The 14,663-nt window shown below is 50.3% G+C and overlaps 1 protein-coding gene across 38 annotated transcripts in view; it reads left to right on the top strand.

Moving 5' to 3' along the window:
- Window positions 1-14,663, top strand: part of LOC100121536 (arrest) — a 296,681-nt gene that overhangs the window by 210,156 nt on the left and 71,862 nt on the right. For all 38 annotated transcript variants that reach the window (XM_032596765.1, XM_032596764.1, XM_031924661.2 and 35 more), the window contains one exon: window positions 1,197-1,366. In XM_032596765.1, the coding sequence (XP_032452656.1) occupies window positions 1,197-1,366 (170 nt within the window). The remainder of the gene's footprint in view (window positions 1-1,196; window positions 1,367-14,663) is intronic.

The raw sequence follows: 14,663 nt of genomic DNA, 5'->3' as shown, positions 1-14,663 counted from the left end.
GCCGCCACGGCTGCGCAGACGTAATGCTCTCTCTCTCTCTCTCTCTCTAGCTCGACGGGGCCTTTGATGTGTACCACTCCATTGGCTCGACTGCGCTGCCGGCCTGACCGATATTGGCACACTGATTCGAGCCGCCTGTGCAAATTAATCTTCTCCTTGCGAGAGAGAGAGAGAGAGAGAGAGAGAGAGAGAGAGAGAGAGAGAGAGAGAGAGAGAGAGAGAGTTGCATCAGCATCTCCGCGCCGTCTGTGCAAAGCATCGGCTGCGCGCGTGTAGTTTCCCTCGGATCCGATGCAATGCCCGACGTCTCTCCGGATCTGTGCTCCACTTTTCTTCGAATTAATCTGCTGAGTGTGGCTAATTTTGGGTAAACACTTGCGCTGCACGTACCGCTGGCTTCGATGGACGTTTCATCGCTCGAGCCTGCAAACTTGCTCTCCAAACGTTTGCGTTACGGAGTGTATTATTGTTGGTACAACACTGCCCGATGTGCAGGCGTAATATTCGAGAGGAGAGAAAAAGCTCGAAAAAGCGAATACAGGCGCAACTTGACCCAAATACCGCGAAACGATCAAAGCCTAGCGGAGCCCCTAAAACTCAAGATTTACATACGCGTCCTCTTCCCATGCGCGGAGAAAGAGATAGAGAGAGAGAGAGAGAGAGAGAGAGAGAGAGAGAGAGAGCCGCGGGTCGCATTCGACCCTACTGTGCGCCCGCAACTCACGAGTGTAAACGGAGAAGCCGAGAAGAGAGAGAGGGCCAGGGTGTAACTATACGCCCGGGTCAGTATATTTCAGACTCGCAAGCGCGAACTTTATGCAAGCGCGATTTTACGGCGCAACAAACTGTCGCGCGGCGCGAGCGTGAAGCGGTAATGCCTTCCGCTCGTGAAACCAGCCGCACACTCGCTACTGCTCTGGTCTACATAACTCATGCCTCCTGCCGGTGAGAACCGAGAGCCCACTGGAGGGAGAGAGCCGAGGGTAGACGTTTCTTCTTTAAGGTATTACATCGGAAGGCTATTATGATTATGCGATGCGGGGAAGAAAGCGAGAGGGTAATTCAATGGGGGAGACTGCCGGGATTACAACAGGCGCATAGTTGTCGCGCTATCGTTAGGATGAAATATATTCATGCTTCGTGTATAATTAGTCTAACAAATGTGCATTGGCTGATGGCTTCGATATCGGTTTCAGTATAATGAACAACAACAGCGTGGAGAAGCCCGACCCCGACAACATCAAGATGTTCGTCGGCCAGGTGCCCAAGGACTTGGACGAGAACGACCTGCGGACGATCTTCGAGGAGTTCGGCCGAGTCCATCAAATCAACGTGCTGCGGGACAAGTACACCGGCAGTTCCAAAGGTAAGCGCCCTTTATTGCTTGCATAATTGACGTCGGCGTGTACACGGCGTAGTAGTTAAGCCGCAACCAGGAGGGCAAACTAAATTTTTCGGCAAATCTGATTAAGCCGTGCGTTGTTTGGCAGTCGGACAAACCAGCGGTCGAATTCGAATCATCGTAAGCCGATTAGCGAACGATTAGTTGGCCGTCATTCCGGGGCTGCTCAAAGCCCGATGTTTTTCCAATTGCGTGTAGAGCCGTAAAAATCACTTAGCAAGGAAAACACGGCACCGTAAACACGAGGACGCGCACGCGGCGGGTCCGTAAATAAAGCGCGATTCGTTGTTGCCGCAGAGCCGTAGAGAGAGTTTATATATTTTATCTGCGTCGTCCACATTTCTTAGGGCGTCCTCCAAATTGACTCGGATAACAAGGTGGTCGAGGTGACGGAGCCCGAGAAAATGGCCGTCATTTCGTACAAATAAGGAGACGCGTAGAGATACCTTAGCTTGTATAACCCACACATACACGTACACACTGCTGTGTAAGAAGCTGCGAAGCAGCAGCTGCTTCTGCGGTCGACGCGCACACGGCCGCGTAAGAAGGAAGATTGTTCGAGCGCGCCGGGCTTTGTATTAGACTTGTAACGCTCGACCGGCCTGGAGAAATTCAGGAATTGTCTTTTCTACCTTTTGCATTTTACGAGCTCGATTCTGGCTCGCGCGCGCGAAAGTGTCTTGCGAATAGTTCCGAAGATAATTTAACGATTCGCTGCGGTCGGATTCTCTCTCTCTCGGGTCGTAAAATTTTTGAAACTCGGCGAATCACTTTTGTGGCCGACAGAGAGAAGTTCGCCGGGGCCACTCAGTGGACTCGTTAATAGTTCGCGCATCGGTTCCCCTGTGAATTCCGAGAAAATCACTTATATATCGGGCGCGTTGGCAAAAAAAAAGAAAGTTCGCGAGGAAGAGGGAGCATAAGCCAGAGAGCGACCAAAACAGCGTCAACCTCGAGAAAGTAAAGTAAAGCTCACGACGACGACGGCGACGAAGAAGAAGTCCTGTCCCGAGAAAGTAAGAGTGAGTCGAGGGCGACGTCGCATACCGCAGCTCGCGCATACACACACACAGCCACAGCGCGAAGAGTATAAGGAATGGGAAATCGATGGGTCAGAGAGCGAACGAGCGACGGCAAAGCTCGTACGTATGTATCTCCGGCTATTGATCGACGAGCTCCGTTGCGAGCATGTGTGTGTGTGTATCTCTCTCTCTCTCTCTCTCTCTCTCTCTCTCTCTCTCTCTCTCTCTCTCTCTCTCTTATCCTCCCGCGCTCCGCCTCATATACAGCTGCTCACGGCTTTCCTCCCGGCGGCTCCGACAAAACGTACGATAAGCGCTCGCTTGTGTGTATACGTATAGCTACGGCATAGCCTTCGTCCTCGTGCTGTATATACAGAAAGGAGAGGGAGAGGGTAAGAGTCTGACTTCGGGTGGGACGTCAGGCGCACTCGCGTAATTGGCACTCGCTGCTTGTCCGAGAACCTCGCGCGCGATCGCAATTATGCCAGCTTCAGAGCTCTAGCTGTTGTTGCCGGGCTGTCCTCCGCTTCGCTCGAAGGAAGACCGCATCAATTTCGCGAGAGCGCCTCCTAGAATTCTGTCTTATCGCCACTCGCGCTTCTTTTTTTACAAGCCAGGATCGAAGGATTCGTCGCGTATAAAAAGTAGAGAGGATTCGAGAAGTTTCGCGCTGAAAAAAGGCACGGGATTAAAAACTGAAGGAGCATCAAAGTATTATACGCCGAGGAGGAGAAATTCCTAAAATAACGCAAGGGCGGGGGGCCCCGAAAAAGAAGCGAATTTTTTTTTCATCGCGACTGATTTATCGACAGCCGTGAAAAAGAAGAATTTTAAAAACTAAAAGAAGTCTCGATCGCTCTCAGCTGCACCGCCACTGACGGCAGCGGTGCAACTCTCGCGAATCCGTTTTAATCCGATTAGCGCTGGAAATTCTTCTTTCGTGCGTCAGGGGCTAACATCTGCCCGGGTAATCCCGTCAGTATCGGCAATGAGATCTTTTCTTTCTCGCTAAATTATCAATTTAAAACTTTAAAATCTCCGCTGACGGGGGAAATTTTTCTTGGCCCGGGGCTAGTCGAGCGTTTTACAATAATAAGATAATCCGCCCGCGCGGATGGAATATGGGATCCAAAGTCTAGTTTTGTATATTATTTTTTGTAACGTCATAAATTATAAGAATTGAGTAGGCATGCCTGACCACAAACGGTGTTTTCTACTGCTAAATATGTTTATCGATATTCTTCATTTATAGCTTCGAAAAATAATTAGCGACGGCGAGACAATGCGCCGGAGCCTATAGCCAACAATGCAGCCATTCGTCAGGCGCTCAGCAACCAAGCGTATAGCTCACCCCAGTCCCGATAACGAGGAAGTAAACCATAGTCCAGCGCTGCAGACATCCTGCGCGCGTTAGTCCGCCTAATCGCGTTACTCCAATCATTAGGGACGGCCCTTCTCTCATGCAGGCCATCTCTCACTCCCAACAATTTGCGCGTCGCACATACTCTCTCAGGTACGTCTATGCAGGACATCGTCTTTCTCGTCTCGCGTCGCATTAGTATCGACGGAGAAAGCGAGGATCCTCTCCCCTCTCCCATTTAGTCGTGCTATATAGAGGCGGCGGATCAGAAAGCGTAGGCAAATATTGGCTCGAGGCAAACGCTGTGGACCTCTTCGCGATCGTGACGAACCGGCTTCGCCGATAAGCAACAGCTAGGAGAGTAGCCCCCGTCTCGTCGTCGGGCTTCATGCATAATTGGAAGCTCCTCAGGTGTGTATGTGTGTGCACTGATTCCGCGCATAGCAGCAGCAGTCGATATTCGATATTTGTCTGCGAAAGGGAAGAGAAGCTATATATCCACAGCCATCTTCTCTTCTTTGATATCTCAATCTTATTCCGAGAGAATGAAGCGGGTGTACTCAGCGGGGCCGGATCTAATTTTGAATTATAGGGTGTGTAAAGAGAGGAGGGCTCTATCCCTCTTGCTCTACTCCCTCGAAATGTTCTCCCAGTAAAAAACCATTACGTCGATGTATCATTCAATTTGAGCCTCGACTCAAGCGCATAAATCAACCCGGAGCCCTTATACTCGCCGCTTCGTTACACCCTCCGAAAGCCCGTGAGGAAAAGCGCGTAGGTGTGTCACCTTCACGCATCTGCCTCCGGCAGAAAAAAATCCCGCTCTCGCTCTTCTCGGTGGGAATAACTTTTTCCTTCTCGACGACGACGACACGGGATAGCTTCTTCCTCACGAAGCACTGTAACTGCATATAGCTATCCACAGCAATAAATAATCCCGTCGATCGAATCCCATAATGGACAGGCCGCGAGACGACTGTGCGAGGCCGATGACGTTCTCGCGGCTGTCCAATTCCACGCGGAGACGTCGCCGTCGTCTCACGGAAATCGGGAGTTCTCAATTAAAGCGAGTGCAGAATCGTGTTCGCCTTGAGTACGCAAGGGGAGGAGCCGAGAGAGAGAGAGAGAGAGAGAGAGAGAGAGAGAGAGAGAGAGAGAGAGAGAGAGAGAGAGCGAGCGAGCGAGCGCTTTCGAGGGCCCAAAGCCACTAATTGCCTCGCATTGCCGTTGTGAAAGCTCCACTGAGAGAGCGATTACGTACTCGCGCGCGGTGAGATGCGTCTTTTTTACGGCTGCTCTGTCTTTTGCCGCGCCCTTCAATTCAATCCGTCGTCTCGGGGTGCGTGAAATTAACGTCGCGTCGCGCGACGAACAGCGGAAAATTAGTCTGCGAGCTTTTTTGCCCCGGCGAGCGAAAGAAAAAAAAATTGGCAAACCCGAAGTCTGCTGCTCGCTGGAGAGAGGACTGCTGCAGAAAAGGAAGACAAAGCGAGGGGAGAAAACACAGCGAGCTAAATAATCGCGGTCGAGTTGCAGGAAGTTTCTTGGATCAGGCGAAGCTGCTGCGCTACTGGAAATGAAGCAGCAGCCGAGTCGGCCTCTGGACATTAGCGAGCGTGTCCAAAAAGGCCTCGGTCACGTCCCTAGTAGTGCCAGCAAAGTTTTATTGGCTGTCGGTAACTGCGCCCGAGGGAACCCCCGAGCCTTTACCGAAGCTTCGCCGCCGCCGTCGTCTACTACGATCCTTGAATAAGCGATGCGAATCTCTCGCTCAGCTCTCCTTCTCGTGTCTGCAGCAACTTGCCGGGCACTGCTGCTCCCAGCGTGTTTGTGTGCGTGTATAGATTCGATCTTTGATCAACGCGCCGACAAATTGCACGATTAATGAGCTGTCGATAAATCTCAAGAGGGGCCGCGAGAGGAGAAGAGGGAGAAAACTGTAAATCACCGCGGAGCGCGATGCTCGTCGTCGGGAATTAATTGGAGGCAAGTGTCAAGTGTTTCGCAAATATAATTTCTCCCTCGTCGAATTGCTATGGTAGAGGAGGAAAAAAGAAGCCGGCGGGATAACGACGCGCGTGGCGCGTCGTCAAAATCAATATCACCTGTCGAATAAGTGCTCCATTCCTCGGGGCGATTTATGCCCCGAAGCTCGCGCATAACGAGTCTGCCGAGCAGCAGCAGCAGCAGCAGCCTCGTAAGCGTATCTATTTTAAGGCCGGGCTATAACGCAGCTCGCGCATATAATCGATTTCATTAGCTCGTAAATTTCGCATTCCCGCAAACCGCAAATTCCATATATATTCGCTCGCTTGCTTGGCTGCTCGCCTCCGTATATAGCTTTGCCCGTTACACTCGTCAGCCGCTTTCTCTCTCCCTCTCATGAATTTACGGGTCAGTGTGGCTTTCTTTCGCTCCTACGGCTAATTCGATCTCTCTCGCGTGCGCGGATTTAACATGCCTGAAAACACTTCATCCGTCTGTCTGGCTGGCGAAGAAAAAAATTTCGAGCGCCTTTGGGCCGTGATGAAATTACCCGTGAATTATGTACACACACACAAAGCAGCCCGGGGTGAAATCTCGCTCGCGCGTAATCGCGGCAAAATGAAAGAGGGCGAGAGTAGAGAATAACACAAGCTGCACGGGAATAAGCATTTTTCATCGGCTGCAAACAAAAAAATAGAGGCGAGTGCCGGCAGCCGCTCCACAATAAGCTCGTCCCCCCACTTTCTTCTTTGCAATAGGTATACCTCCCGAGGGTCTGTCTCTACCCCCTTCTCTCTCGGCGCGCGGTATGCTCGGGAATGCTAAGTGGGAAAGTACGCGCGCTTGCAATGAGGGAAGCCAACTGCTTTAATTTAAACTTGCGTGCGGAATCCAACGAGAAGCTCCCCGCTCTCTCTCTCTCTCTCTCTCTCTCTCTCTCTCTCTCTCTCTCTCTCTCTCTCTCTACTTTCGCTTTTCAATGTCGAACTGCGTACACTGCCAGGGAAGGCACGCGCCGCGATTAATTGAATGCAATATATTTTTTCCAACAATGAGGGTGAGAGCAATGCGCATATCTACACAATTAGATAATTAGAATTTTTCCACTCTGCACTGCGCCCGGCTATAAATCGCCGCAATTTCGGGGCTCCGAACCGCTGATTAATCGAGCGTGGATAATTAACTATTTTCGAGGGTCCTCTAGCGCACAAAGGAGCAGAAAAACCGTATACCCGTGTGTATATATATATATATATATATATATATATATATATATATATATATATATATATATATATATCGTATGAAAAGGAGCTCGCCGAAGTGCAGCGCGTTTGAAGTGCTCGCGCAGAGCAAACCAGATTATCGTATCAGGCGGTAAATCATCAACCGGATGATTTGCGCCGACAATCGCGCGGCATAACCACGCGCTATACACAGAGCGCGCGCGCCGGTTTTTGCAATCAAAGCAAACTCGCGCGCAAGTTCTGGCTTTCAGCCAGGATTATAAGAGCAGCCTCTCGCGCGCTCCAAAGTTTAATTTCTCAAATCCTCGCGCAGTTACTCCCGCTAAGCGCGCTAGCTGCTATATCCCCGGAGACTTCTTTCCCGTTCTCTTTCGCTCTCGGGCTCTCTTTCTCTCTCTCTCTCTCTCTCCCCCTAGCATTTTCCTCATCCTTCTGCTCCCTCTCCTTATCCGGCGCAGTCTGGCCTTGAGGGCTGAAATTTCTTCCTCATCGCTAACTGAAACGGGAGATTACTCGGGCAAATATTTGAGGCGTGAGTATTCATTGATCGTTGCCGATATCCGCTGCTCTCCCTCTCCGTCCTCGTCGTCGTCTCCTTCTTGCCTCGTTCGAACGACGGCGAGGAACAAGGCGAAGAAGACCGAGTGAGAGAGAGAGAGAGAGAGAGAGAGAGAGAGAGAGAGAGAGAGAGCTGCTGCGCTCCGGTGATTTACTTGTCGAGCGGAATTAGCGAGTCGGAGTAAATATATTTATTCCCGAGCTGCGCGACGAGTCTGTTTGTCTTGCCAGCGAAGAATGTGGAACAAATCGATCGAGCGCAGCTTAGCGAGGGAGGAGCAGTCCTTGATTTGTTTGAACTTTCGCGCGCCGCTGCAGACTGCCTCGGTCAGCACAATCAGCTAATCTTCTTTTCTCTCTGCTCGACGTCCGTTCCCAGTCTTAATTAATTCGTTCCCTTACTTTCTAATACGATTCCACCTCTTACAACGATTCGCCTCGCTATACGCCTGTGTCTTTTCGCAAAGAGAATCTCGCGTCGACGCCATGTCCTACAATCGATAAAGTGGCGCACGAGCTAGTGCTATAGACTACGAGCGGAGCCCCTGGAAATCCCTTTGACCGTTGACGCGCGGCTGCTGTCTTTTACCCCTGTTTTTAAATCCGAAATCTACCCTCGCTCGCGACAAAAGCAGCAGCAGCGCCGAGGAGAAAGTAGAACTCGCGCTCGTGCGCGCGACAAAACCTCAATCCCTTTAATGGAGACAAATCCCTCTTGCGCCGTGAGTCTGAGTCTCTCTCTCTCTCTCTCTCTCTCTCTCTCTCTCTCTCTCTCTCTCTCTCTCTCTCTCTCTCTCTCTCTCTCTCTCTCTCTCTCTCTTCGCCGGGGCAACGACGTCGACAACGACGAGGAACAATTTGTAAGAGTATATCCCACCTAGCCTGACATTAACGCCCCGCACTTGTAAGCCAACACTGGCCAATCATCTTGCCTCAGCCTCTCTTGCTCCCGCGTTCTCGACTTTAGCTCTTTTTCGCCCTCGTTGTACTACTACGGATCGCTCGCTTCCGCTTTTACCCTGCAGCTCCTTCGATTCCTCAAACGCTCCTTTAATTTTGAGCCTTTTTCTTCCCCCTTTACGCTCGACGGCTTTTATGGACCTCTCGCGGGGATGTGCTCGCGGAATTTCATTCGATCGATCGCCGGATGTTAATCGATAATTGGAAAAATCATTATTCCAGCAACAACCTCGATATCTCCAGTAGGCGCCGTAAACTTTCATACGCGATCCTCCAAAGAGCCGCGCATGCTGCAGGCTCGCTCTGCCGGGCAAAATTATAAAATTAATGAGAGACATTCGTTTAGTCGGTTAATACCCCCCGCATTAAAGCAAGAGCGCGCGTCTCCTCGCGGCGAGCAGGAGACAAAGTTTTTTTTTCAGCCCCGTTCCGGTGTCTCTCCCCAGGTCTTTTATCTTGCTTAGGCCGAAGCGCGCTCTGGAGTTCACTGTTTTGTATGCCGGCGCGACAAGAGGCTCCTCCGCGCCGCCTCGCGTGTAAATGCTCCTCGTAGATCATTTTCACGGTTTACTTGTGAGATAACTCAATTTCCTTAAGGTCGGGGAGGGAAATGAGTTGGCACCTCGCGAGCGCTAAGCCAAAGTGCACTAGACTAGGCAATTTCAGCCCGCGCGAATAAAGAGCCGCGAAACTTTAAATTTCGCGGCTGAAGCATTAACATTTATATACGGACTTTATTAGAATTTATGTACTGGCGCTCGCTAGCTCTCTCCCTCTGCATTATGCGCCTTTTCCATTGTTGCTAGTCCGCTACCGCTGCCGCTGCTGTTGTTGTTTACCACGTGTACACTAGCAGAGCAGCACAGGAAGCTTGATGAGATTAAGCTCCAGGAGTGAGAGAGGGGGGATAGATGGAAGAAAGCTCGCGCGCAGAGAGAGAGAGAGAGAGAGAGAGAGAGAGAGAGAGAGAGAGAGAAGTGAATGTATATGCTGCAGCCGCACACGGCAATATCAGAGCAATCCGCAAAGATTGCACTTTATGCGAGTCGTAAAGGCTGCTGCGCCGCGTGAATCTCGATATGCGCGCGGGAGCGTTTCGGAAAACAAACCTCGGGAATATCGCATCTCTCTCTCTCTCTCGTTCGTGTGGCAAAACATCCGGGCCACCGCACCCTGCTGCTGCTGCTGCTCAAGTGCGCTGGAACGGCTCCGCCGAGCGGAGAGCGACTGTTGAGATTGAGTGTATGGATTTTCGCTCGGCAAGTTCCGAGTGCTGTTTTTGTTTATTCAGTTCATTATTTTTATAGAGCGGCCGGCAACTACGAAGCACTTTGGATACACGGACTCGCTATAATTGAATAAACATGCTCTCGCAAGTACGTTATGACGATACGACCCGCTTCGAAAGTGTAGATTAATCCTCTCGTCGTCGTCGTCATCGTTTCGAAGATTCGCCGCGACTATCGCTAGTTATGCAAGTTGCGCTACGAGATTCTAAATGGTAAACGACGATCTTCCGCGTGTGTTTTTCGCCTCAATCATATTCAGCGACATTTTCCAGGAAAAACACAAATTCCCGTACAAGAGCCAATCTCGAATCTCATTTTCCAGCCGACACAGGCTCCCACAGCCCATTGGATTTCCAAGAGAGCGCAGGGAAGATCGCGTCTGGCTCGATCGACGTGTCCGTATCGTACGTTCGGCTTTTTTTATCAAAGCTTCGCTCCCCAGCCGCCAGCTCTCCTCTATACTCCGATCGGAGTTTGCGCGCGCGCGTGGTCTACGAGCCGTAAAATTACTTGACATTAATGCGCGAGCGACGTGCACAGCGCGCATGCGCTCAGTGTCTTCCATTCCCACAGGGGACGAGGAGCACGCGCGGGCAAAAAAAGAGCTGCAGCGCGCAGCCTTCCCGAGCGAGAGGAGCGATAGGCTTAAACAAAGAATCTTTATGCCGTTATTCGCGAACGCCAGCGCAACAGCTGGCTTATACACGGAGTGGCGTCGTCGCCAGGCTTCCTTCCCTTCCATCGTCGGAGTTTTTATCCGAGACGCTTGTTCGCTGCGTGAGGGATGCGCTTCGTTCAATCGAGCGCTATCTGTTTTTTTAGCCGCCACTCTGTATACGGACGATCGTACGTACACGCTGTTCTTTATCGAGAGCTGAAAGTTCGTATATGGTAATGCTCCGAGGGTAATTAAGAGGGATTAAGCTCGGCGCGATTGTTCTTGTTTGGCTGAGCGTGTCTATATCGATTTCCGCTCGAGCGAACCGCTATTTAAAAATAGAACGATAACGTATCCGTACACAAACACACGTGCAGATAAAAATACCGGGGAACGTTTAAAAACGCGCGGCTGCAGTTATAATTTTAAACGAGAGAGTGTAGCAACTCTATCGAGTCGAGTGAGCGGTGTCTGACTATTCTCGACTTGCTCTACTTAAAAACTAACGACAGCTCGCGTCGATGCTTTATCGCAACTCGAGCGTATACTCTGTAACGAACGGCGCGCGCGTTTTCAACCAAAATACGAGCTTTCAAAAAGCACAACACTCGCAAGCACTCTATATACATATAGACATAGGCAATGAGAAACGCTACACACCCCCTCGTCAGCGAATCGTCACAGCTCTCGCATCCCGTCGGCATCGATCCCGCTCTCTCGCATTAATTAAAAAAATCTCCATCGATCAATCTCGATTGTAGCCCCGCGCGCGCGCGTATACACTCTCCGCGTATAGCGACGCATCGATTATCCATCGCTCGATAATAGCGTCGATGAATTTCCCATCTGCAAGAGAGAGGGGCTTCGTACAGAGGAACCGTCCAGCCAGCGGTAATTGCGTGTGTAGCTATTTATCAGTGCGAGCCTGGAACTATAACGCGTTTCCGCTGTGTGTTTCTAGGCATCCGCGTCTCGCTCCGTGCAAATGAGCCACCAGCGCTGTGCACGTGTGCTTTGCCCGTGCGTCCGCTTTTGGCTTATCGTCCGGCGTGTGTACTGCTCTCTCGCCTCCGTTCCTCGCGTCTGGCTTTGTTATATCGGAAGTGCCGCTTGCGCGCACGCCTTCGTGCTTTAAAGCCGAAGCTTCGCTTATGCGGATATATCGACTGTCGTATGGACGGTGATTTTTAACGGTTACAAAAGTTCTTCCGAGCATTAGCTGTTTTTCGGCGGATCTACGCGTCGAAAGCGAGTTGTTTGATAGAGAGTAACGTTGGAGAGATACACAGAGGGTAGAAGAAAAGAGAGAGAGAGAGAGAGAGAGAGAGAGAGCCAGCCAGCGAGACGTGATCGAAAAACGAATAACACGCGACGACGCGCCGCGCCGTAGCAAATGTGACAAATCGCGCCGAGTACGCTACATAATACGAAGAGTTGGCCCCCCGACTCGGGAGCTGTTTATCCTCGAGGATTCGAAGAATAATAGCTTATCTCTAGCACACTCTTTCTCTCACCCCATATAATGATACGGATCCTCAGCTCTCCCGGCAGCAGGAGCGTTATTTCTTGTATAACTTTCGTCCTCCCGGCTTATACAGCTATATCTCGCTTCCTCTACGTCTGTCTCTGCCTCTCTGTGTGTGTGCAGCAGCATGCCGGGTGTCGGGGGAAAACTGCGCGTAATGAAACGGGTCAGAAGGTCGGCGATACGAAAAATAAAGCGAAATCGAGCTCGGGTGGTTTTTGCTCGAGGATTCTTCTTCTTCTTCTTCTTCTTATAAAAAATTTATAACGAACTCGCTCGGCTTTCTCTCTCTCTCTCTCTCTCTCTCTCTCTCGCTATATCTCTCGGTGCTTCGATTTTTCAATCTCTCTTTTTCCCCGCCTCCCCGTTATGCACGCAGATCGATCTCATTGTAAACAAACAAGCGAATCTCGACTCGGGCGCTTCCCCATTTATATTCCTCTCCGGAATCGTTAAAACTTTTAACGACGCAGATTGTTTTCATTAAATTTAATTGACGGTTTATAAAGCCGCTCTCTGTTCCGCGTTTATGCTAAACAGATCATCGCGAATTTGTCCGCCGGCCCGCCTCGCTCGAGCGTCGGATTATATACCTCTTCTCGTTATTAACTTTTCCGCGAAATCGAATAAAAACAGCGCGCCGGCTTCCTATGAATTGAAGGAGTATCATAAAAAAAACGGTAAAACTCGCGCTCGAAAATTCCGATTGATTTATTAATAACGCTGAAGAGCTCCCGTGTATATCGCGTCGATAAACGATGCAAATTGTCCAGAATACGTGCTCTCGTGGAATCGTAATTGAACTTGACGTTTGGGGCGGGCGAAAAAATTGCCGCATATTAATTGTCTCGAAAATTGCCGGCCGTCATGTCGCTCGCATGCTCGCGCGCACTCTGCAGTGCAATGACGTGCGGGGATCAACGCTTTTTGTTGCGGCGCGCGCGCTCTCGTATACGTGTTTGCGTATAGATAACCCATAGAGAGCGAGAGAGAGAGAGAGAGAGGAGGGTTGGGAAGCTCGCGAGATTAAATGAAGCGATGATGAAGCGCGTTATCGGGGAAATGGCTAGTCTTTCGAGATTATCATCCGTCGGCCGTTATCAGGTTCCGAATGAAAACCCTCGACGCACGTCGCTTGCCTGATGAAACGTCGATGAGGAGAGACTTTTACTTGCTTGATTCGTTACTCACGGCTTTTTCACGGAATCGATTTTTTTCAGAGAAGTAATTATTTCTCGTTCTCTGTGTACGCGCTGCAATAAAGTTTTTGAAATCGAAGGCGAGGAAAAAAATTATTTCCGCCAGTATTGTGCTCCGCAGCCAATACCCGAGCTCGAGCGAGATCGATTTTTCATACACGACGTCGGCAATCGTACAATGCAAATTGAATTATTTTTTTATGCGTTGCGAGCATTGAAAAAGAGTAGACTTCAGTGGAGAATGCTGAATTTTAATTAACTTCGATAAACATTGATAATATCCCCTGCTCTTATTGTCCAACCTCGTATACGTGCGGCGTTTAATTAAAAATTTTCAATCGAACCTGCCGCCAATTAATCAGCGTCTCGGGAAAAAAAAACATCGATAATTTACGAGCCTCAACAAATCACCACTCGGTCGCCTCTTCAGCGGCAACAAACGCTGCAGTAGCGCAGATTCCACGGCGATGATTATTTATGCGCACAACACAGCCTCGGCCGGTCGAATTAGGGCCGCTCGTCTGGGGCAATTAAGGCCCCGTCGTTAACGCGAGCCTCTGCCAAATTACCCTCGCTCCATCTTTGTCCCCGTGGCTGCGCATCGCGGTCTCGTATCTTCTCCTTTTATATGAAGTCTGAAATATCTGCGCTGGCCGGCGGCAACTGCGTTGAGTGGCCAGAAGAGCGATGAGCTTGTATAGGCTCGATTTTTTTGGGGATTCCACTCGTCAATTTTCTGAAAGCAAAAGCGTGTGTCTTCCGTAATAAAAAAATGATTAATCGCAGCCTATAACCAGGAAAACAACAAAACGCACTCTACGCCCTCTGCTAGCTAATTAATCCAGCAATCACAATATATCTGCCGTCGGTTTCCAAAAATAAAATCCCTTATCTTCGACAATAAAACCGGTATCTCTTCGCTTGAAATACACTCCTCGCTCGCACGCATACGGCGCATATTCGCCGCGGCAGTCTCTGACGTATATATACGTGTAGAGCAGAGAAAGCAAGATCGATTTTGATGGCGCGCCGTATACTCCCGACATGCGACTCTCACGAAACGCCATAACTTGCGGCTGCGTCTATATAATACGTACCACTCGCGCGCGAGGCACTTGAAACGCTGCGCGAGTCATTCTTATCCCCCCGAGGAATTACGCGCTCGCGCACGCACAAGAGAGAGTCTATGTGTGTGTATATAGCTTTAATGGAATTAAAGTGCGGTAAACGGTACGTAAAATCCGAGGGACTGACTGCCGCGGCGACGGTGCATTGGAGCGGGTCGAGGGTCCGTAATCCGGCAGCCGTTTTACAGCCGAAATATGCCCCTGAAGTCTGGCTCACGTGGATTTGATTTGATATCGTCGTAGCCCAGCTATACTGCGCTCGCCCTTTTCCCGCTCCTCTCGCTTCTTTCAATCTGTCTGCCGAGTCGAATTTTAACGGCGCACTTGCAC

Source organism: Nasonia vitripennis, chromosome 2 (assembly GCF_009193385.2).
Source record: "Nasonia vitripennis strain AsymCx chromosome 2, Nvit_psr_1.1, whole genome shotgun sequence".
NCBI lineage: Eukaryota > Metazoa > Arthropoda > Insecta > Hymenoptera > Pteromalidae > Nasonia > Nasonia vitripennis.
Note: the sequence above shows the minus strand (reverse complement) of the source record. Positions and strands in the feature narration are given on the sequence as shown.